The sequence below is a fragment of the Vanellus vanellus genome (assembly GCF_965231255.1).
Source record: "Vanellus vanellus genome assembly, chromosome: 5".
Lineage (NCBI taxonomy): Eukaryota > Metazoa > Chordata > Aves > Charadriiformes > Charadriidae > Vanellus > Vanellus vanellus.
Window position 1 is genome coordinate 73,276,954 of NC_138910.1, and position 26,017 is coordinate 73,302,970.

The 26,017-nt window shown below is 37.5% G+C and overlaps 1 protein-coding gene across 1 annotated transcript in view; it reads right to left on the reverse strand.

Moving 5' to 3' along the window:
* Positions 1-1,987: 1,987 nt before the first annotated feature.
* Positions 1,988-26,017, reverse strand: part of SPATA6 (spermatogenesis associated 6) — a gene marked incomplete at its 5' end in the record, with an annotated part of 41,691 nt that continues 17,661 nt past the window's right edge. Inside the window, 7 exons of the mRNA XM_082483546.1 lie at positions 1,988-2,233; positions 5,890-5,978; positions 9,761-9,860; positions 19,703-19,878; positions 21,630-21,670; positions 23,407-23,494; positions 25,129-25,407. Coding sequence (XP_082339672.1) covers positions 2,053-2,233; positions 5,890-5,978; positions 9,761-9,860; positions 19,703-19,878; positions 21,630-21,670; positions 23,407-23,494; positions 25,129-25,407 — 954 coding nt within the window. The 3' untranslated portion in view covers positions 1,988-2,052. The remainder of the gene's footprint in view (positions 2,234-5,889; positions 5,979-9,760; positions 9,861-19,702; positions 19,879-21,629; positions 21,671-23,406; positions 23,495-25,128; positions 25,408-26,017) is intronic.

The following is a 26,017-nucleotide window of genomic DNA, read 5'->3' on the forward strand; positions in this document are numbered from 1 at the left end:
GAGGGAAAAATCAAACCGTACTTCTATGTCACAGAACAAGATTACGCCAAAGGGGAGCAGCCAATCTTCAGAAGACCAACTTTTACTAAGCTATGACACTGGGGAGGGAAAACACAGAGAATATTGAATGAAAACTGTGGAACACCATGAGAAGAACACTAAATCTTACGGCTCAAACACATACAGGAAACCGCAGCAACCTTCAGATTTCAGTAGATCCATTTTAAACCAAAAGCTTGGCAAGTACCTCTCAGAATGTGCCCTGCCCATTTAGGATCCATTTGAATATACCTACTTTCCCGAGCAGCAGGGATAAAGAAGCTACTCCTTTATGGACTAATAGGGTCTCACAGGAATTAGTTAAAGAACAAATACCAGGTACTGGTAACACAATACTCCATGGCCACTATGTCTTCAGTGGCACAGATTGGGTAAGTTTTACTTTTCACTTCTGCAAAAAAAGTGTACCACTACTTCACAGAGTGACTCAACACTTATCCATAGCATAAGACTGTGCAACTAATGCCCTTTGAAAGCACTAATGTGCTAAATGGCATCAGGGACAGGAAGTTATCAGTGTTAATCCACTTCAACTGGTTTAACAGTTACAAGGAATAGAAATGTCTATATGCAAGACACTTCCTCTGAGAGTCCCCTTTCCTGAAACAGAAGCACACAGCCTTTCAACGTGCTTTCCCACTAGCATAATTGCTCACCAACTGCTTTCTCAAATCAATTATGTTGTCTCAGCATTAAAGGATGGAAAGCAGAGTAGACCAACTTTTTGTTTATCTAGGCATGCTGGCAGGTTACAGTCATATGTTCTGCCATCTGTACTGCTAGCTTTATCCTTTATCCAATCATAACAGGTAAAATGGCATTGGTGTAACTGAATCTGTTCACACAGTCAGGGAAGGAGCCAGAACAGGCATTTATTCCCCCCCCCCCTTCTGAAAGGAAGCAGGAGATGGACACTCTTGCCCTTTTAAAACATTCCTCTTTTCAATAGATGGGCAATTTGCCCCGGTCTGCTAATGTGGGATCTGTTCGATGCAAGGCTGAAAAGGTTCCATCCCCAGGGAAAGCATCGAACTGCTGATGAACATTTGGTGGCCTTTAGCAAAAACGATGCGATTTCTGCCAACAGGATCCCAGCAGACTGGGAAGGACGGGCTCCAAATTAGGTGGGATTGTGATGCAGGAACTTCAGAAGGCCTGTACGGGTATATGAGGAGCTTGCTGACTAGCTCCAGTCTTTCTCCCTCTGCTCTCTTTCTCTCCTTTCTTATTCATATTTTTTAAAATTACAACTGTACTGGCAAATGTCATGGCTGCATTCAAGACAACCTGGAAACTTTCAAATTAACAGTGTGTGTGAAGATGACCTTTCTTCTGATACAAAGGCTGTTGGGCTGGGTGGGTTTCTTTTAAAATTTGACAGTATTAGAAAATTTGTGACTAAAGGTGCTTGAAACCACTTTGAAAGTATGTTTATAGGTCAGTATCAGAGTTTCTGCCCATCTCAAAAATAAACAATCCAAAGGCAATTTTCTAGAAAACAATTCCCTTTGTCCCAGATGGGATGCTTTTAAATCAATGCTTGCATTCACCTTCCTCTTTAGACCCCCTCTCTGAACACTAGGCCACATTGTTTCTTCAACCAATTCTGTTTATGTTGCTAAATAGCTTTAATTATTTAATAAGAATTGGCTGCAGCTGAAACATGAGTTAATGTCAGACAAGAATGTCCAGCAGACCTATTAGTCTTCAAATTACTATCTTTTTGTAGTTACAAAGGAGCAACACCATCTTGATTAACTGTGGAGGGGCTTAGTTGCTGTGGTTGGGTTTTTTGGGGGGGAGGGGAGAGGGAAGGCACAGGGGGATGCTAGTAGTTTCCTTTTAGCAACCTAGACCAAAACCCCTTTTCTCCAAAACCCTGCCCAACCATAATTACGCCTTAAAAAATAGAGTACAAATATTTGTTACATAAAAATAAGTTTCATTACAAATATGAACACTGTGTACTGTGCATTTCCAGGTGAATTGCTATCAGGAGTGCATTTTTTGATCTGAAACAGTGCCAGCAGCTTTTCGGTACATGTTTTTGTAGATTTTTTCGAGACTCTCTTCAAAGATTGCTCTGTGAGGCTTCCCTTTGTATAGAGCTGCACGACTAGACCAATATTCACCATTATCCAAGTGAACAGTAGTGTTCCGCTGCACTGGTGAGCTGTCAATAGAAAGAAGATACATAATGATGAAATCATGATGAGGAAGAGGAATTAGAAGCACAAAACCAGCAGAATCCAAACGCAGAGCTGCTAAACACAGATCACCTTTCACAAATTGAAGCAAATACCGCATAGCAGCTACTTCTAAGAAATGGGAGCCCCACGTTACTCAATCGCACAAAATCTCCCCCACTTCTCTGAGTGCACTTGATAATACCTCCCAAATAGAAAGAGAATTAATTTTCAAAGAGCATGCAGTAATTTTGCTGTAGTTTGGTAGGCAGCGTGACCAGGCTCTAAGCCTATGCAAGAGCAACACAGTAGGATTTTTGTGTCCTTTGAAGGTCACAAGTAACCACAAGCAGCTATTTCAATATGAAGACAATCTATCAGAGGTATATTAAATTACTGGGGTTGCAGCTGTAAAGTGTTCTATCGGAAGCATCTTGGATTAAATATTCTACCAAATACATTATGATATAGTGGCAATTGAGTGTTCCTTCCCCACCCTATCTTCTGTGTCACGGCTTTAATACTAAACACAAATACAGTCTCATATTTCAATTGCTTTGAGAAATTATTTTCTAGATCTATGGAGAAATTTATTCTCTGAAAATCATTATGAAACACTGACAAATCTGAAGTATGTATATCTAAACTTCATGACTATTTTCCTTCCCCTGAAACTTTCAAAACAAAGGCTTGTGTCACATAATGAAATGAGCCATTTTCCTGTAATAAAGCATGAAACAAGTAGCTCAAAAATCATAAGCAAAAAATTACTACCGAGGTGACATTTTTCACATCTGCTTAGAGATTTAGGCACTTAAGACACTTAAAAATTAGGACTGAGTTTTTGTCCTCAAGTTAATATCGGTAAACAACTGCAACAAAATTGAAAAAAACCTTATGTCAAAGGACTCACAAGTATACTTCTGGCTAGCTGCATCAATAAAACAAGGTTTTCTCTTTAAGAAAGGAAAATGGTGAGGGAAGAATAGGCAGGTGTAGGATCCATTTTCTAAATTCACATTTCTAAGCTTCCACCGTCCCATGGAAAACAAAAGAAAGAATAGCTTTTGCTTTTAGATTTCTTGAATTCAAATATTATGGTGACGCCAATCTACACCACATAAAACAACAAGATCTTTATGTGGCTCCAGTGGGAGGAAGGCCACTTCCACACTTTTTCACAAAAGCTCTGACATTTAAAGTCAGTCAACAGCATGAAGCAAATTTAAACCTCTTTATCCTGGAAAGGGTGAACTGTGCTTCACAGCTTGGACACAAAGAAACCAACCTATCAAACAGCAAAATCAATAGAAAAGTTATACAAGCCTGTGTTAAATGTAGACAAGTCAATACCCTGGGGACCCATCAATAACTGAAGTTTTACCTCCTCCTTTCTGCAGTTTGTGTTACCTCACTTCTGATGGAGAATTCTCAGGCCAACAAATCAGCACTAGGAGCGGCACTTGTAACTATGCACAAACAGGTCTGACACTCTTTTCCTTGGAATCCAATTCCTGCAGTCAGTCTTGTGCTTGCCTTTTCTTCTACTAAAAGCTTAATCTACATAGAGACACTCAAAATCCAACCACTTTAACTACAGTAAAGGAAAGACTCAAAAAACAATAGTAATTTTCACAAGTTCCTTATTCTGGTACTGACAAAGACTTTTTTTTTTAAAAAAAAAAAAAAAAAAAGACATAAGCTTCATTTTCCTTTCTTTTTTGGGGGGGTGTATGTGTATGTATTTATGTATTTCCATTAACCAATCCTTGCACATAAGATATTTAGCACTGGTGTGGACAAAGATACAGCCAAACTAGGGAAGAGTCCCTCTCCTGTCTCAACTGGAAACCAGCTGACAACCTGAGCTAAGCAATCTGGGAATTACACTCACAAATCATATTAACAGCAGGATTTCTGCACGCAACTCCCTGCTCTGAAATACCCGTCATATGCTTTTGTTCCCTCATACATCTCCTTTAAGAGTCCCAGAAGTTCTTTTCTGAGTGAATCATATACTAAATATTTCACAAAACACGGACCTTTTCCTTACTCCCAGTGGTTTTCAATCATCTACTTTACTGCCAACATTTGGTCGACAGTACCATGTCCTTCTATGAACTCTGTCTCTGTCCTTGTATCCTGTTTATGAGCACTGTGGCAAACACTCAGCAATCAGACTGTCCTCGAGTCCTTTTATGTCTCACCCTTCAGTGAATGAGACTACAGCTGCCGGCCTCTAAACCCAAGGAGCAGTCCTTTCCCAACCTGAGTGCCACATTTCATATCCCATCACTGCTTGATTCTGTAGCATTAGGATTTGTTTTTTCTGTTTTCATGGTCTGCAGTTTCAGCATCAATCTCAAAGTCCCAAAGCTGCCTCAAAACAAAAACTCGCACTTTCTCTCTCACAAACACATCCTACACAATTTAATTGCAGCAGCTGTCAGGACAAAGGATAAGGGAGCAAAAAGGCTACATGCAGAATACAAGAGTGAGCACAGGTAGAAAAATACTAACAAAGTCAGTAGCAACTTCTTATACATGTGAAAATCTAGGACTAACTAGATCCCTTGTGCGGAGGTGACCACAAATTACAGGAGTTTAAGAAAAAAGCCAACAAATCATAAATAAACATTTTAGAGCTTACTAATTGCAACTAGAAGCTCACTATGATACCCATATTGAATTACGCTCCTGTCAGTGGTATACAGTGGTGATTCGGAAGGCATTTGTTAAAAAATATTGCACCACATTTAATTATCAAAATAAAACTTTTTTTCCCTAATGTCAAGACCTCTCAAATTTAACACCACAGTTCTAGAACTTCTCTCTTAATATAAAGGAAAACAGAAAAGCCATACAAGCCAAAAGATGTTTTACATTACTTAGTATTGTTCCCCAACAAGTACCCAAAACGTTCTACAAAATACTGCGTGCATAGAGAACATCAATACTGTAACTTCTACTACAGAATTTGTCAAAATCAATTCAACTGGTGTATTGTACGTAAAATATTTGAATGAAACCCATTTCATATATGTGAGGACTACAAAGAATAATTAACCTACACGAACCAGGTTTTCAAGATCTCAGGTTTTCAAGATGTCTTCTGAAATACAGCATGCTGAATCATTAAAACCCTAGTATATACGTTTGCTGTGTTTTTTAAGATGCTTCTCTTTTCTGAATATGTGTTTTGGAAAAAAAAAAACAATCAAAACCAAAACAACCAAACAGTTCAAAACCATATTACTAAGCAATCTTCAATTTATTTTTGCACTCCTATAGTTTTACGAAAAAAATAACCAATCGGTTATTTCTAAAGTGACACTTGCTCTCTGATTGAGATAAAATCCAAAACCTACTGCCCAAGGATCATTTTTATGATCAAGTCCAGTTCCAAAATCAGTATTTTAGGAAGACTATACTGACACAGTACCAAACAGCATGAAAAGCATAACGATAGTTAACTGTATTTTGCTTTTAGGTGAAAACGCTTGGTAGGACTAACTCTTACAGAAGCTTTTTCCCAGTGCAATATATTACATAGCTCAAAATAGGAAGAGAAATTTTTAGCTAAATTTAAAGGGCAATATCACGAGTATGACTGTTCTGTCTTGGTCAGAGAAAAACTCCATACCTGCTCTGCAGTTCACTCATGGATAAGGGAGCTTTATGCAAAGATTCTCTTGTCTTAGTCAAGTCTCCTTTTGATGAGTTACTCTCATCCTAAAAAAAACAGAAATCAAATTCTCATTACCTTGGCTCCTGATTACAATGATCTCATTTCAAAAATACTTTCCTTCCATTTAGTAGAAGATTATTAAAGTGCTTACATTTCTTGGGGGAAAAAAGGGACAAAGTGTAATGAGCCAAAAGCCATTTATGAAAACTTTTAATTAAATTCAGTACAACTCAGCTAATAATTTTCAGGTAATAAACTGGAAAGAATTTCTAGACAGTGTAGATCTAAAGAACTATGCAGACAGCACAAGCTTCACTAATCCCCAAACATGTTGGTTAAATGCTATAAAACCTACTGATTGCTGCTTTACTTTTGTTTCTTGCAGAAGAGGGAAAAAAGAACATAAAACTTATTATTTACTAGCTTTCATAATGAGCTATTGTTGTCCATTTAAGGTATTTTACCATACAGAAGCATTCTACACATCTGAATACTTTGATTCCGTATTACAGGGCTGAGAACATGCTTACCCAACTTTAATAAAATACCTATGATACGCTTAATGACCCTTCAGTGGTATTCTTAGGAGTCGCTAGAAAGCAGTCTTACTTTCCAAGTACTATCTAGACATTAATTAACCCATATTTGTCCTCTTAGGTAAGTAAGAAACAAAACATCTCATGTGAAGGGAGCCAGTTGCTCACCTGAGACAGGATTGTAGAAATTTCACCACACACAACCACGTTCACTCTACTCTGAAGAGCAAAGACACTACTTAAGAGGTGATATTAATTGGCACTTTTAGCAGAAGCCAATTGCTGTAAGGATTAGTAAACAAAATCACCTTTCATGCTATAGAAGAAATAACTGGAAAAAAAAGACTGTGCAGTAAAAATAATCACGCTTGCGGTAACACAAATCTGGGAGAAAAGGCAGTAAATATAGTGGTAGATGGCACTAAGATTCGGAGCAAGCTGAATGGCAGGCGTATGGATGAGGAAAAACGTAACACAATTTATTGTGGTGAAATACAAGGTAATAAGTGTGTTTGTAAACAGGAAAACTCTCTTCCTTCAGCAGTCACAGACTACAAAGCACTGAAAAGGAAACGGGGTACAGCAGTAAATAAAACTCTGCAGCATTTGCCTGAGGCAAATTATGTTCTGGAAAGTAAAAAAAGATGGAAGCATTACGATACTGTCAGAATGTCACAGCAGAAAGCTACAGTGGACACCCTAAGGAATCAGCAGCAGAGCTCGTCACACTATTTTTACAGAGTGCTATGGAAATAAAATTTTGGAAAACACAGCTGGATGCTTCTGGGAATGGTTATTTAGCATTAGGCTCTTTGGAATGAAACAGAATAAGAGATAATTTTTAACCTTTCAAAGTTTGGAAGAGGATCCAGACTGGAGCCAAAATCTACCCACCACATTGCCCGTGCACTTGCCTTACTATTCCCTCAGTTTCAAGATGACTTGTTTACCTCATCTATCCACGGCGTAACAATGCAGCCTAGATTTTGGGTCACCTGGGGAAGCACAACCAATCCTGGTGTATTTTACAGTACTCACTGCAAGTAGACCTGATTTTTCTTTTTAAGCAGGTCAGCTGCTGTTGGTACAGCTTTCACAAGTTAGCTGTACACAATTATCAAACACCATGAGACTTCTCTGTAACATCCTCCCATTCCTTTTGCTCAGCGGAAGAAAATGAAGTGAGAAAAATGGTCCTTTTCCAGCATTGTTCTGACCAGGTTGATAATTCAGGACTCAAAAATCTTACCCAATAATCTGTTACCTGGATTTTTTAGGGCAGAAACATGAGTCTTTCCAGCAGGAGAGGAAACGGAAAAGCATCATCTCTGATTATCAATCCCTGTGAGTATTCAGCAAGTGTTGACACTGGAAGTGACAAGGCATGCTAACAGAAAGCCAACAGGAAGCACCATGCTTCAAGAATCTAACACCATGCTTGCAAGTTTTTGCACATTTCTGCAATATTGCAGTACATGTGAATACCTGCACATGTGTAAGTTAGTCTAGAGTAGAATGTTTTAAGTTATATAAGTAAAATAAGTAAATAGGAAGAAAAATGATCGAATTCTCCTTTACCCATTACTATATTTAATAGTCTTTATGATTCTATGGAGAGACCATGTAACTAGCCAGCCAGCTCTCTTAACAAACTAGTAAATCTTTTATCGTAAAGTCATGGTCTGCTGTTCCAGGAAAGTAGTCAAGGACCACTGGAGATAGTTCAGGCTGTGCAAACTTTCATTACATGTAGGTGCTGGACTGTCATGAAATTCAATTTGTTATCTTAAGTTCATTGAAACATCAGAGAAGCATTTGACATGACTTGTACCTATTCTGGAGGGGCTGAAACACAGAAAAATGTGATGGGCATCTTCTATTTGAGAGCCAGCAGCTCACAAGATCATAACGTTCATATACAAATTCAAAGCATAGCATGAGCAAGATCAAACAGTCTTAGCATGCCTAAGTAAATGTTTTTCAGAGTTCAAAACAAAAAGCACAACAACTAAGCTAAAAATGAAGACTGAACAGAAATGAGAGAATAATCAGATTAGGAGAGCATGCAGGCAACATACGGAGCTGCCCAGGATGGCTAAATTTGGGGAAATCAATCAATCAACCAATCGAGACTTGAGAGCTAAGACAGCTGTTCTTCAGTACTTCTTGCAGCAGTCGATTGAGACAACAACCTTCACTTCTGCCCCAGCTCTCTGCCATGGGTTTACTGTAGTCAGTGGCGTCAGGGCATCCCACCCAGCACAGCTCATATGGCAGCATACGAGTGTTATGCCTGCTGTTTCTGCGCTGAAGTGTGAGGCAGGGAGGCGAGGGCTATCACACGCATTACCACGCTTCCCATTGATACCGTAAACTATGTCAGAGGGGAAAGGTGGACAACTGGGGACAGCAGCAACTTAAAATTGCAGCAGCATTCAAAAGCAGATTTCTGTCAACACCCCTTTTTCTAGGAGGAAAACCTGAAGCAAAAAATATGTCTTTCTCCACTTTGAGACTCATGTCTTTTCTAACCGATCAATAACATTTGTGTATTAGATTGTCAGACAAAAATAATAATTTCATCAGAGCTCCTAATCTTAATCTTACCTATCTCTCATCCTTACATCCTTTTACCTTACCTTTCTCTTACCTCACCTCACAATTAAACCCCTTATCCTTTGCAGATGAACAGCCTTGTTATTCAGTTTGTAAAATGCTCTGGCCATGGAGATCCTGTGCCAGAACTGGGTTTCTCAAAATCAGAATAGCAAAAATTTTTATCTAAAACTACACTTCAAAATTCCATCAGACTGAAGGACAAAATACTCTGATCCCAGGCATAATCTCATTAGATAAAGAGCTCTATTCATTGAAAGTCAGGTAATTAAGGCAAAAAAAGCACACATCTGAAGAATAATATGAGCTCTACAAACAGCTGGACACAAGCAGCTGCTGACATGCAGCTGTACAACACCTTTAGAACATCAAGGCTTAACATGTGCCACATATTTTTTGCTTAAACTGGAACTGGAGAACCAAATATAAAACCCCCCGTAATTGTCCTCAATACCCCATCAGAGGGTTACCTGTACGAGCTGTCCATACAGGCTACACATAAGGAGGATATCAAAAATCAGTGTGAAATAGTTCAGCTTATATACTGAATTTGTATTTCTACAATCAAGCCTGCCTCAAAGGACAACATTATAATAAATCCAAGACTTTAGCCATAGTTCTCTTTCTCAGCCATCCTGGAAAAAAGGAAGGGTTTAATATGCAGTCAAACTTACAAATATTAGACGCTGTCTGGCACTGTGTGTCCTCAAAATATTTTTCACTCTTTTATGGATCTCATCTCCATTTGCTGGTGAAGGCCAACCAGAGCTAAATCTGCAGGAGGAAGAGGAAAAACAGAAAAAACATTTTCTTGTTGAAAAGCTCAAAGATGCTTTTGACTCAGATTTTTTTTTTTTTTTGAATTATGAAGCGTGCATTACTTCCGTCTATTCGGAACATACACAATGTTCAGATTTTATTCTTTTTCTCCTCTGGGGTACAAGTAAAGAAACATTTCAAAGCAGTGCATGAATGGTATGCATCCACAATACCAACAGAAGATGTGAAACAGAAAATGTTGATGATTTTGCAACTTGAGTAATTTCCGTAATGTTTGTAATGTCCCTACAGAATAGAAAAGCTGTACAGTTATTTTATTCCCAGTGATCAGGTTTCATTTTCCTCTTTTTAAAGGAAGTATTACGCACATGAAATTCTTTTCACTGGAATAAATCAACAGGAAGATAACCCCAATGCATGCAAACTGGAAAGCCCATGGAGTTCAAAAACTGCAAATTCACAATCTTTACTTCACAAGATGGAACTGCATTTTAAGTTGCTTTTTTACAGTAAAAAACAGGTAGCTTGCTTGATATGAGTGACCTGCAACCAATAGCTACTTTTGGATTTTAAACTTTTATGTTTTGCAGCACATTTGTTTCCCCTTTACTAAAAAATCCAACCCTCATCCCTCTCAGCAAATTCAGATGCTGGCAGAAATTTCATACCAATAGTTACTCTCGGACTGTTAAGGGAGCCAACTAAGATTTTAAGAATAGGATCATTTAAACACCAACCTCCACATGTTAGTACACTCAAAAATGTATTATCAAAAAAAAAAAAAAAAAAAAAAAAAAAGAGATCAACATAAGGAAAGAATTATTGGGGAAAAGTTATGAAATGTTGACATACACAATCTCACCACAGTGGATTGAAACAGGGCATCCAATCAAGATTGTGCATCTTAATTTCAATGTTTCCTAACCTCCAAGAACCTGACTTTGCACCAAGAAAATAAAAACTCATTATGTGGTATCATGCTAATATGAATAGGGGTCACCAGGCAAGCTGCAAGGTGGGAAGACATTCCACTACAATTTGAGCTAAAGAAAAAACAACTGCCAACAGCAGTACCTGGCTGCCATACTCTGGGTAGATTAGAAGCACAAGAAACAGCTTCAGAGATTTGATGCAGTGGAGAAACACAGAATCATAGAATCATAAAATGGTTTAAGTTGGAAGGGACCTTAAAGATCTTCTAGTTCCAACTCCTCTGCCATAGGCAAGGACACCTTCCACTAGACCAGGTTGCTCAAAGCCCCACCCAGCCTGGCCTTGAACGCCTCCAGGGATGGAGGTTCCACAACTTCTCTGGGCAACTTGTTCCAGTGCCTCAACACACTCACAGTGAAAAATTTTTTCCTAATATCTAATCTAAATCTACCCTCTTCCAGTTTGAAGCCATTACCCTCGTCCTATCACTACATTGCCTTGTAAAAATTTCTTCCCCAGTTCTCAAGTAGGCCCCGTTTAGGTACTGGAAGGCTGCTATAAGGTCTCCCCAAAGCCTTCTCTTCTCCAGGCTCTGTCATGATTCTGAACCCTGAGATTCTATGCTGGGCTCTGGATGGGTTTGCGGGACTGAGACTGCAAACCCTTCTGCCCTCTTCTCTCCAATTTATCACATTCCCTGCATTATCCAGTCTCTCTGGATCCAATTTGATCATGCCTGGCTTAGTTTACCTTTATCAAATGTCAAGAAATTTCAGTACAGCTAAAGAACTGTATAGCTTCTTCCTAAAAGAACAAACCAAGTACAGATAGAAAGCTTCAGTCCAAAACAAGTAACTTGGCAATGTTAAAATTAATGGAGGCAGGATCCTGAAAATGGGAAGTGCCAGGCTGCCTTGAAGGTTACCAGCAGGGCTTGGGAGCACTTTGCAATCTTTTGGATCATTCCTTCTGTTACCAGAAAGAGATAGAAATATAAGTAGAAAACAACCAGCTCTCTGCTTTTGAGTAATTTCCTTCTATTTTCTTGTATTTAATCAACTTATTTGGACCCACTTCTTATTGCTTACCTTTCCAAAATACCTCTCTCTGTTCTAAAGAGCCCCAATATTTTCAGCCTATTTATGAGTTTCCTTAAATCAAACTGTCTATTTCTGAATGCTTCTATTTTTCTTCAAGAAAGGGTGCCAAGTAATGACACAATATTGAAAAGATGAATCATATAATCTATGGGGGATATATTTTCCTTAATTCTAATGACATTTGACATTGTTTATCTTTGGATCATTACAGGCAAGAATTTTCACAAAGCTGGCTATAACGTTCGTATGTACATCCTTAACATTTACAATTCATATCAAACCCAACAGCATGTATGGCAAATCAATACTGTTCAATTCTTTTGCATACTAGAATCTAATGATCTGTTGCACTAATAGATCTCACATAACTTTTCCTAAAAGAAAGCAAAACTGTTTGTGAATTTTGTTAGGGGAGGAAAGCATTGCCTTTAAAGAAACAGAAGTCTAAGTCCCTTAAGCAGGCAGGAACACTCATTTCCCTAACACAGTCAAACCCAGTGTGATGTGCTGCATTACAACACGTGCGCTCTATCAGAAGCAGTGTTTTGAAAAAAAAAACCAAACATTTTTTTTCTTTTTTTTTAAAAGGAGAGAGGCAAAGGAAAGGGGCTGGAGTGGTGCTATCATCTTATGACTTCCCATTAGCATTTACAAACATTTACTAATATTAAAATACCTCCAAAACGCACGTTTAAAAATCTGCATCCTAGATGCAGTAAGAGTGAGTCATTTCCCATTTGACAAATAAAAGATAGACCCATGAAGTCATGGCATTTTCTCTTATTTATACGGCAGCTGCTGTTCTTCCAACATCCAGGTTGCTGGCACTGAGAAGAGAAGTTGGACTAGATTGCCTTTGGGAAATAAATTTTATGAAATTCGTATGTAAGATTTCAGATCATTGTTATTAATCTTAAACTTACAAATATCCTTGGAGATAAATGTATTTACTTTTTGAAAAAAAGAAAACCCAGCTTGCTATTGTATTCATTTAGAAAATAAGTGGCTATGTCTGCAAGAAGAAGAAAAAGATTTAAGTACTTAATTCAAGAACTATTAGATTTCTTTCTTCAGGTGATTTTATTGATCAATCCACTAGTGTGCGCTGTGGTATAAGAAATGTTAGCCACTCACACATACCCTAAACTTCATTTACAACCAAAAAAAAAAAAAAAAGGAAAAAACCATCAAAACCTTAAATGTGATTAAAAACAGTATCAGCTTCTTTTTAATTAGTTTTTCTAGTATTGTTATCATCTAATTTTAGTAGTAACTATAGTCTCATCCACATTTGAAGTAATAATGTTAATATTTATACCAGCAAAACCTCAAACTAAAATAAAATCAGGCCTGAAATGTAACAACCATAATCTGAAGTGAAACCTTTTTATGATACTCTAACTCTCCTATTGGAAATATTTTATAAAACAGGCTTTAGAGCACAGCTTCTTAAAGTATAAATAAAGGGATTCCATTTGCCCAAAATCACCAATAACGAGTATTTAAAATGACTAGCTACTTATTTATGTGATTAAGGTGTCACCATCACATTGCAATGTTGAAAGGAAAGTCATTTCATTTCAATGACTGTTTGTCCTGATAAATGAAATAAACTTCTACAGCTGTATTCTTTGTCATACTTTCAATTTTCCCTGGGACTTGCAAACATTCTGCAGTTACATCAGTTTAAATTGTTTATTGATTCCAATAGATTGTATAAACTCTTTGGAAATATAGCTCAGTGACCTAGAAAAAGCCAGATCAATCAGAGAACTTCTCAAGATTAATTTCAAAGATGTTTTGTCGAGTACGATCAAGGAAACGGAACCATTTTCCCTTGTAATGTGACTAAAGGCATTTATTTTCTTTTATGAGATAAGGTTTTTTTTTAAGGTCATACAGACAACATCTACCTTGATGAAAAAAGAAAAAAAGAAGCCTAAGGATTGTGCTAAAGATTAAAGTTATTTTCATGTATAATTTTATCCATTAGGATGAAATACCCCATTAGAAATACAAACAGGATACATCCACCCATGTACTCTAGTCAAACAGCAGCTTGCGAACTTGAGAGTTGTAATAAATAGGAATTTTGAAATGTCAGACAATCCAATCATCCACTTGCACATAGTAAAAATGTTAATTTCGCATTTCAGCAGGAGATACTAATGAATTCCGTATCAGTAGAATTAATGCAAAAGCCTTCTGCAGAATATTTGCAATGCCTATCGTGACTCCTTCCCCCACCATCACACCTCCTAGCCCTGTGAACAACTCGGTGCATGTGGCCTCCATGAAGAATTCATCAGCTTCAAAGACACAGACTTCATGCTGAGCAAAACCACATACAAGGACAAACTATCAGAGGACAGAAATCAATGAAGTACTGTAGTACCAGATTCACAATTGGAGAGAACGCTACTGTAATTGGGGAGAAGAGGGAGAAAGAACTCTTAAAGCTAAGTATAACCTGAAAAAACACAATCTGCAAGAACTTAGACATGGAACAAGAGAGATTCTCAAGAAAACCAAATATATTTAATTCTAAAATAGAAAAAAAATCTCACAGATTTTGTATCCAAGTAGGCATTTATGCAGCATTCACAGTAAATGGAGAAGTTGCTTTATTCTCATTTAAGAGGACGTGAAGTGGCAATTCAGTACAATGAACTTGGTTCTCAGCATACACAGATCTGTATGAAGGCACAATAGAAAGGCCGGGCTACGCTTAAGAGTTTTACTGATCTGCTTAGTAAAGGATGCAATTTTGGTTCGCTTTTTCTTAAAATGACTGATGGCTACAAACCTTAGTGTAGATGCAGCTATACCAGTGTAAAAGTGTTTTAGAGACTATATTGGTACATACCAGTTCCTGAATTACAATGAAAACATACCAACATACAAATACTGTAAGAATGTAAGGATTTGAAGTGGAGGAAGTATGCTGCTTTCACAATGCCAGGATACCACTTTGAAGCAGAAACAATTACACACAGACAAGGCCTTAAATCAAAGCACAGCAGCCTATGTATTTGGAAGCAGAAGCTGACAGCTTAGCTGTGTACCCATTTGGTCTCCCTCTTCAGTAAGAAATTTTTAAAAAGTAAACATTTCTCATCCTTTCTAAATAGTTTCTCTTCCTTTCAAAAGCCCTGTTCACAGTTAGGCCTTGAAGTACCAGAGATACATTCTGTCCTGAGTTTTTACATCAGTAAATGCTTTCTTTTCCCTCCTAAGCTCCACATCTAGTCCTTAAAACTGGGGCAAGATACATCATCCTCATGTAAAAAGTGAATCCCAAGTAACAGACGGCTCCCGAGATTTCAAGGGAGGCCCAATACTCTAGCTGAGCAGTTGCCCCAAAAAGGTTCAAGTCATTCTGGTACTAAAACATTAGTATGTTATAAGTGGGCCGCACCTCCTTATTCTCTGCTGTCATGATTTAAACCCAGCCGGCAACTAGAACCACGCAACCTCTCGCTCACCCCCGACCCCTTCCCCCCAACTCCTCAAGAAAGGTGGGGAGAAGAGGGGAAAAAAAGAGCAGGACAGGAGAAAAAAAAAACTCATGGGTTGAGAAAAAGACAGTTTAATAAAAACAATAACTGAAAATGGAAAATAACAATAATAATAACAATAATGACACATATCTGGTGAATTGGCACCGTCCCGAGCAGTGATCCTGAATTCCCACTGCCCAGCTAAAGCCACTTATATACTGAGCATGATGTCTATGGTATGGAATATTTCATTGGCCATTCCATACTTCTGTCTATGCTTCTATGGGAAGCTGAAAAAAGTCCTTGAATAGAGTAAATATCACATAGCAACAACTAAAACCAACAGGTATTATTGACATTCCTTTCACAGCAAACACTAGAAAGAAAATTAACTCTTTCCAAGCTGAAACCAGGACAGAAGCTTTTCCATTACCTTCTATCTTCTCTGAATTTATTTATTTATATACTAAACAGCTTTGACAGCAATAAGTTTCAAATTTACCTACTGCTGCAGCAAAATCAACCAGTGAAAATGACAAACAGTACAGATGTTGGTCAAAAATATCAAACAAGGCTTAGGTACTGCTCAGTTTTGCAGAATATACTATAAAGTAACTGATCTTCAAGTGCTGATTTCCAACTTAAAGAATACAAAATAAGGAAACTTGCCCAAGAGGTGAGACTGAAAAACCCCAAAGATTCAAGAACAACCTTACTACCAAACTAAATTCCAAAACATCAGAAATAATGACTTTTAAATAGCTAGAAACAGACAGGAAATCCAGTTGCAGGCTCTCCCTAGAGCAAGCTTTTTTCCTAAAAAGTCTGCTAAATTTTTCAGTGTTTCACTTTGTAGCAGGAACTTCTCAGATCTTAAACACACTCTCACAGAAGTAAACTCTGTCTTATGATGCATGATGCTCTCTACAATATTAGGTGAGCTACTGGATTTTGCTACACAACAAAACTAGTACCCAAGATCCTGGGATGACATTTCAAGATCACTGAAGCCAAAGCTTCTGATAACTGCCAATTTTCAAGGACTTCATGTAGGATCTAGTCTTTCATTAGTATCTAACTGTTAGTAGCTTTGCCTCTCAACATAGCAGAAATGGTCAAATACTCCTATCATTGCTGTGATCTCTTGAGAAATAATTTCTCTTGTGCCAGCAGATAGCTCCATTCAGGTGACTTCTGTCATTACCTTAGAGCATCCACCTCACCGTTTCTCCTTTTCTTTACGAAAGGTACTTTGCTGCAGGTTCCAGTGCTGCAAGGAAGGTTTACCTTGCAAGTCCCCAAGAAAAACACTGTCTTCTAGGTGTGGATGAGGATGCACTATGAAAGCAAGTTATTTTGAAGGACTTGAATTTTGCTTTCCTGCAGCATTGAGAGAGTACAGTTCTAATGCTTTTTCAAAAAGCATACGGGATACTTATCTATGCACAAAAGGACACTTATCTGTGCACACCCAACCAGTCTGTGGGGGAGAGTCAACTGCATTCACTGAAGCTGGCGACACATCATGGGCAGGAACTTAAGAATGTGCATGTACCATCGCTCTGCGCAGGAGCTACAATCAAAACGAGGAGTTGTACAGCCACATCACTTTGCTTAAGTGTCAGTTTGCAACACTGGCAAATGCTTTCCCTAGGTGACCTAAATAATGAAAAATGTAAAAATAAAGTATGAAAAATAAATATTCAAAACTTTGCTGACTTGTTCAGCAGTATATCTATTTACAGTTCTGCTTCTGGCTCAAACCCAGTGGAAAAGGGGAGATTGATTTGTGGTCTCTCTAGCAGGCTCATAGAAAAGGACTGGAAACTGCTAGAAAAAGGGCTCAGAGGACTTTATGCAAGACCCCAGTTTCTGTATGACTTAGAAGTATTGCAGTGGCTTAACAACTATTCAGCAGTGTTCCGGGAAGCACTCCCAAGAAGGCAGACATTCACTTCACACTAAAAAAAAAGAAAAAAACACAACAACAACAACAACAAAAAAATGGAAAAAGGGGAACTAAAGGTCAAGGAGGGGAGTCAAGTTTCATATTGACTGTGGGTTGACTAGCATTAAAAAAAAAATAGCCTGGATATGCTAAGCTCTTTGTCTTCGTAATTTAAAAAAAATGAGGAAATAAAAAAATACTGTGAGATAAGACTCAGTATTCTTGCAAATACACTAACACTGGTACGCTTTCAGTAGTACTGATTTTCTCTGTATTTCTATGATCTGAAGAGCAGCGTTTGCACGCATTTCCAACCATTGACCTCTGATCCATGTTTGTCATTCCAACTATAGCTCTCAGTATACAGCCAGCTAAAGCCATTGTTGTCTCAGCAGCATGAAATAGATATCAAGTTTTTTAGAGTATGCCCTTTACCTTCTCATTTTGAATTTTTTCTGAAGACAAAAGCAAACGCTTATATCTTTAACATAAAGAGATGTTACATCTCTAAAGAGCTGAGAAAATTTGTTCTAATAAGAAGAAAAAACACAATTTCACAAGATCACAAATCTCTTCTGGAGAGGGGCTTGTAAAGAGAAAAAGCAAGAATATTCAGATAATTTCAAGATTAACCAGTAGATGACTAAATTACTATGCATATAACAGCAGCTCACAATACACAAGACTTTCCTGCTATCAATATAAGGGACCCCGTCAGCTTTAAATATTATCCATTTTAAAATTTAACACTCGCCCCAAAGGAGTCCAAATGAAAAAAAAAAAAAAGGATAAAAAAAATCACAATTACAGTATCTCTTCCCCAGACATGGGTAACTAATGCACAAACAATGTCAGGAAAGAGTGGGGAGGTAGACAAGATGACAAAGAAACCTCCTCCAAACCCCAGATACATCCTAATCTCTGTATAACAGTTCTTAAGAAACACTACTACAGAGAACAACAAACAAGCAAGTTTTCAAGCAGAGGAAGATGTTAAAACACCAACTTGATCTTTATAAGTATTAAAAATTCAGTCTCCACCTGCCATCTGTCATTTTTCATTTTAAAGAAAAAAACGAAGACAATTTTTCTATTAAAAAAGAAAGCGTTAGGCTGTGTGTAGGCTGTGAAATGCACCCTACGAGCATTGACTGACTGAGGTACCAATGGTAACAAAGATGGAACAGTCTGGAATGAGTGTGAACTGGCCACCAAAGTACATCTCCGAGCAGGGCCTCAGTAAACACTTCAGCACTCAGGACAAGGCATCACTTTGATCCTCAGCTTCTCCCAATTATTTCACACATTTGCTTATTCAGGCCCAGCTTTGTATATAGTTTTTCTGCTCCCAGAAAGCCATCTAGTAACTTACTAAGCTGAATGTACAGTAGATTGTGCATCAAGTACGAAATATTAACCCCAGGACTGAAATCCGCTGAACTAAGGGATATTCAAAACTGTCTTCACCCTAGCCCTATTGGGGTCAGTGGAGACTACTAAGAAAACTAATTTCAATACAGCAATCAGTATCCATACAACTGCTGCAGAGGCCCAGACTTCAACCGAAAGAAAACATCTTAATCATAGAATCACAGAATGGTTTAGGTTGGAAGAGACCTTAAAGATCATACAGTTCCCGCCCCCCCCGCCATGGGCAAGGACATCTCCCACTAGACCAGGTTGCTCAAAGCCACATCCAGCCTGGCCTTGAATACTTCCAGGCATGGGGCATCCACAGCTTCCCTGGGCAGCTTGTTCTAGTGCCTTACCACCCTCATAGTGAAAAATTTTTCCTAACATTTATTCCAAATCTACCCTCTTCCAGTTTGAAGCCATTCCCCCTCGTCCTATCACTAAATGCTCACTTTTTACAAGAAAGCCCCTCCCCAGCTCTCCTGTAGGTGCCCTTCAGATACTGGAAAGAATCATATGATTCTATGAAAAAAGGTCTCCAAGTACCTCCCATAAAGCCTACTTAATATGTATCTATATTTACATTCCTGAGATTCTAATCACCTCTGAACAGTGATTATTTATTTATCTAAGTAATCTTTATTTAGACATATATTGGCAGCCTGAAATCTGGGGCTTCATTGTTTCAGAGAAGGTTAGCAATAGAGTTGTCAAAGATCCTTTTCATTGCCATATTATTAGGATTGTATTCATTAAGCAGAGTGGTGATGGCAAACACCGCACCTGAGGCAAAGTCAAACAACAATACAGCCGTTGGGGAAATATTTTTCAGTCTCTTCAGCCCTGACACCTCCAAACATGCAAACTATAGTCATGCAAGCACTGTTATCATCTGCTCATGTTAATGATTCCAGAGTTTCACAAACAAAATTAAGTCATTACCTTTCCCTTAGAGAAGATCGATTTAAGACAGAACTTAGGGAATGCTTCTGAAATGTTGGAGGTGCTGAATGTTCTAAAAAACCAGCAGAATGAGACTGTTTGTTGGGTGGATCTGAGATCCCATCCTCATTGCAAGCGTCAGAACTGTCAAAGTCTTTTCCATGAGTAGATTTTGCCTGTAAAAAAACACACCAAACCTTGGTAAAAATTATTATGAATCTCAAGATGTACAGTTTTCATATTTTTATTTTTCAAACCAAAAGGTTAAATGTTGCACATACATGCAGGAATATCTGCCTGCTGGGGAAAGAACAAAGACCTTTATTTCTTAGAAAGAGCGCTGGTCTAAATTTAATCAACAAGTGTCAGAGGACTCTGTTGGTATCTAACACACCATCTTACGGCAAAGTCTAGTGTAATAGCCCTTTTATCACATTTTCTGACTGCACAATTTAAAGGCTTACCCCTCCCAGGAATTCGGAATGACACCTGAGAGTCTAAACAACACAAACCTCAGACCTCTCCTCAGTCTGCAACCCCTTGTTCTTAAGACTTTTTTCTCATGATTTCCTGTTCCTCAAGGGAAAACTCAGCCCATCTACTCATCTTCTACTCACTCTTCACTATACTAGTTAGTCCTTTCATAGTTCCTCTTAACCTGAAACATATGACTAAAATGTCTCCATGGGTTAGACCATTTTACCTGGAATAGGGACTTTTACAGGAGCTGTTTTGCAGAGCTGAGGGGAAAAAAAAACAAACCAAAACAACCCACAACAAAACAAGACAAACAATAATCAGGTTATTCATTAGCTCTTTCCAGACTGCAAGGTGTTTTTCCTCAGCTTCGGGAAATAGCCCCTCTTAAACACAGCTATATTATATTTCTGGCAAGAAAAAGATCCATTCTCTTCAGCATTGATTTGGTGAGAACCACAAGTGACTAGAAGCATCAAAAACATGACGAATTAACCTGTAGCTCAGCTATCTGCATTTGCCAAACAATGACTGATCCTAAAATCTTTTTTCCCACTGGGGAACAGAGGGATGGGAGGGGAAAACACAACCTTAAATTAGCCATCGTGAAAAAAAAAAAAAAAACAAACCACAACCAAAAAACAATAACATGTTTAGCATTATTTGGTAGAAATTCTTTTTTTTTTTTTCCCCCACTCATTTACAGCCATGGAACAATCAAGAAGTGGTACAATATATTAGACTCATATGGTACGTAAAACTGCAATCCTTGGTAAACAAAAGTGTGCTTAACATATATCAAAGTTTATCCTTTTAATTCCCCTTCTTTCCTCTTCCCTATTATCATCAGTTTTCCCTGCCATTAGGAAATCTAAGAGGGCATACATAATTAAATGCCTAAACCCACAATTTCTGCAGTACTTCAGGAGCACAGGCAAAAACAATTAAACGAGGATGGACACAATAAAAAACAACAACAAAAAAAAGAACCCAAGAACCCTGACATTAATCTTCAGATCCGTTTAATACACACAGCAGCTAAAATCTGAAAAAGCAAGGATGTGAAACAACAGAACAGTGGCTTGCCAGTTGTACCAGTGCTACCTTTGCATTCAATTCCAGAATGAAGCGTGCCCTCAGAATGACTGGGAAGGCAAACGCAAACTGCCTTCAAAGGCTCTTCTACAGCCTTGTCACAAGCCTTAATGCCAAGAAGCAGCAATTTCTGTACCTACAGACACGAATATCTCACAGTGTTAAGTTTCACATTTCTATTTGTAAATAATCTGTCAGCAGGTCTAAACCAGGTTAGATCAGATTTAAAATATCCCTTTTCTTGCTTTTGATACTATAGTAGATAAAGTTTCAAAAATACCTATGCAGGACAATCCTTCTCACTCAGAGCTTCCCAAAAAACAATTTGTAAACAATACCGCTTCAAAATACTCACTTTGCCTTTCTTGGGTCTGTAGCTGCCGAGAAGAGAAGGATCTGGAGAAAGAAAAAAGGTGCATCCCAGAAGAAATTCAAAAGAAAATCTGAGTGTCCTAAATTTTATGAAATCTTTTACAAAATAGCTTACCTCTCCTCCCAAAGAGTACTAAAGCAATTTATTACTATGATTATTCATTCTGAAATTCTAACCAGTCTCCTCAGAGTATTTCAGGAAATCACTTTCTTTACCTGAAAGCAATGACTTCACATTTAATGGAATACAATGTTTATAATAATTAATCAGTGTAAGAACTGCCTTCTGCATAGATGCAAGGGGCACATTTTGTTAAGCTATTAATTGCCTAAATCAATACAAAATCAAGCTCTACCATTCCCAAAAATTCTCATGCACATTATACTGCCTTACTATTCTTTTCTTAACAAGCTTCCCTATACCCACTTCTCCCTCCTTTTATCACCTCTTCGTTCCTTCCCTCACCACTAACCCACAAACATGAGTACGAAGCCCATGGAAACATCTGTGGGGAAACTCTAGGTCCGTACCAGGTTAGGATGTTTCGCCAATGTCAATATGCACCTCATCGCTGGGGGACTGACATTAAATTTTGTCTGGCTTCTCGATCTGTTCTATCAGTCTGTACCGAACAACCCTCACACTGTGACCCAAGGCCAAAGAGGTACTTCTGTGCTGTACAGCAACGTAAAGACACCCCCTCTATTAGCTGCCTGCACGAAAGCAAGAAAAGACTCAACTGTACTGTCAGTATTAAGATTCTTAATCCTAGGAATCTGTTTTTTTTTTTTTTTTTTAGAAGTTACAGTTAAGCCTCAAGATGCAGGCAGGTTACCAGTGAATCCTCTGGATGTTAATAGTGAGTAGGATTTTGGTCTCCTAACCACTGGCCAGAAGCCACCATTTCATTTCCTCAGTATATGATGGTACCAGATGATAATAGGTCTGTTACATTATCCGGCCACTACAGATTGGTAAGTATGACTCCAAAGGGAAAGTGAAACCTTTAAAATCCTGCACCCAGCGCTACTACAAAGAACAAATGTAAAATAACAAGTTCATAATTATTTGCTATATAACAATTTATAATTAGTGAGGAGGCATAATAAAAATGAGGCAGAGCATGCATAACAAACAAATACTGACGAGACTCATTAAAATCCTCAAATTGCCAGGTACAAGCAATAAAATCAAGTTTTAGGGTACTTCCTTAAATTTCTGGTCCCACACCTTTTATTAAACCCTCACTCACTGACACCAATGAATACCAAAGCAAATACTTGAGCACATCCTGGATGTGCTTAATAAGGTAAGTCACTACTCACAAATACTGCTGAAATAAACATTATTCATTTTTGAAGCAACAGAGCCCTGGAACTTCAAAATCATCAATACTTGAAGCCTGATCAACACACCCACAGACTGTGGTGCAGATTTGCTCTGTTATCCAACTCATCAAAGCAAGTGGAGTGGAACAGAGCACTCGCCGGGGCTTTGGTACAGTTTTACTCCTACATTCATATCATGTAGAACTATGTTTCATGAGGTAAAGAATTTTCCAAAACCACCTTTTGCATCAGTAGCTTAGTCAGTATTCTTCCTAGTCCTAAGAAGAAAGAACAGCTTTTTCTCCATCATAGACTGACTTATTTTTTTAATAAATAAAAAAAACAAAACAAACTCCCCCCAAACAAAAAACCTCACTAAACTACTGCAGAAAACAAAAGCATTAATGAGATATATAGTAGAAAATACTGACCATGGTCTACCTTGGTCCAGGCTTCCACTGTGCTTCCTTGCAGGGGACACGAGGTATGAAGTTTAATACCAGGGCTTGGTTGTTCAACCTGAAGCAAAAAAATACTGTTAAAAAGCTCAGTATAAGACGTATCAGTTCCTATTTTTTTCTGTTTTCATTCATAAGATTCTAGTCCTTTCTGAAATATTTTATTCTTATTTAAATACCATTTAAAACTATTTTCACAACACTGGGAATATTTTGTGTATTATCATCATTACTGTGCATAAACAAAAACAGTGCTAGAAAGGTCTAGAAAACTCTGAATATCATATTGTTCAAAGAAAAAAAAATGCAGATATGTTCTCCTTCATCTATAATGCCTGCAGTCTTTTTAAACAATTCTTGGTATCTCATATTTATTCTGAACACTTCAGATCTCACCAAGAGAGATCTGAATCTCTTCCTAATTAAAAAAGTTACATTTAACATAATCTAATTTTAATCTTCATGTAACACAAAATCTCTGGGCCAGAAGAGTCCTCAGCAGTAAAGATGCCCTAAAAGGAGCATTCTCAATCTAGAATGGCCATGACAGTCAGGTTATGGTATATTAAGAGACAAGCTTTTTTCTTTTTTGTACTAACATAACTAAGCAATCAAAATCAATAATCAGTGTTGAAAGATGCTATAATTAAACTGTGAACTTCACCTATAGATCAAAAACCAGAAGAATTGATTAAAAGGAGTTAAAAGAAAAATATCTGAGAGAGAAAAACAATAGATTGATGAATGATTAATGGCTTACTAAGCCTAACCTGAATTTCCAAAAGGTACCTATAGGTAGAATAAAACTTGGAAAAGAATTCTAAAATTTGACAAGATATTAATTCATTTGTACATAAGATAGAAAAAAAATAAAGTTATATGTAAACTAATGAAAAACTAAATTATCTCAATGGCTGTGACAAGCGTCCACAATTGTACACAAATCATTAATGTCAAAGCACAGAACCAGAACAATCCCATCTCCTCCCCTACACATTCAAAGTGGTATTCTAAAAATAAAGGATTGTTGCAATCATTAGCAAAACTAAAAGAAAAAAAAAAAAAAAGAGAATATGATCCTCCAAGAGGCTGGGAAATCTGGCCCCTTTGTATCAAAGCACTTAAACACAGTTTCTTTAAATGAGTACCTAATTTCAGAACAATTTTTCACGTACGGTTAGCAAAAAGTCCTTATGTAGGTGTTAAAGTCAGCTTGGTTATGAACTCTAAGTCAAAGTGTTAAAGATGTAGCTCTGAGCAAAGGAAGTGTTTCAAAGATCACAGGATGCCAACATAAAAAAAGTTGAAAGAGAGGAAGTGTAAGTGTTCATAATGTGACTAGACACTCTTTCTTTAAAGTCTTATTCAGGAATTTTTAATACTAATATCAATTACTTCCAAGCTGAATTTATACACCTATTATCCTGTCTAGTGCGCTTGAAGAAAAGAAATGGGACCTCAGAGAATTTAAGCAAGATATTCATGAAAGAATTTGATCTTTGTCTGTTACTAACGCGGATAAAAGAAATTTTATTTTAGTTAATTTTACATTTAAATCACTATGTGACACACTGTTAAGGAAAGAAAAATTATTCATCTAAACTAAGAGCTGAATGAATTTTTTGAGCAGTATTTAGTGAAAGAACAATACTTGATCTGAGCTTAAGCTGGAAGCACTTTGGAGCGAATACAAACCCGTCTAACTACAAATGGAGGTTTATCAGTTTCTCTTCTGAATTCATAAGGACCAAGGTTTAAATGGACCAGTCGCTGCCTGGCTTCTTCTGATAGCTCACACATTCGTCTTTTTGTGTACGGAGATGGAGAACGTGATTTAGAAGCTATTGTAGGCTGCTCGTAGTTCTTTGTTGCTAAGCTGTGCCTACTTTTCTCAGGTGAAAGAGTATTCTTCTTTGGCAACTTTGTTTGCAATTTTCCATTTGGTGTTGAGTGATGTACCCTGTTCAAATCACCCTGAAGCGAAAAAGAGAAATTATCTGTTTGACAGTATGAAGAACAAAGAGCACTGAAAATACTGCAAACAGGGAACGAATAATTTTAACAGAAATAGATGCCATGTCAGCTGAAGTTCCCCTCACAAAACTATAATCAAACAGCAATTTAAAAAAACAACAACATATTCACCATTTTCTCTGAAATCAGAAGGAGGTTAAAGCACACATTGCTACATGTAAGATTTTAAGGTGTCTCATACTTACCCAATTAGCTTTCTCACACAGTTAGTGTACAGAGACTGTAAAAAAATTAAATTGAATTTTATCAGAAGTTCATTTAACATGAACTTTACCTGGATTGGACATACACAGATTTGAAGCATTTTTTCATCTGTTTAAATTTTTTTTTAACCTTTTAAAATTCTTATCCTTTAAAACAAAATACATAAAAGATGCCTGTTTAATAGTTTAAATTATATTCGTATAGTGTTGCCTAAAGCCTTACAAGAGGTGTAATTACATTCTCTGAAATTTATATTTTCTTGGATCATAGTGAATTTACTACTTCTTTAAACAGTTATAATCAAAAAGCTATGTTTATTAAAAAAGAAAAAACAACCAAACTCTAC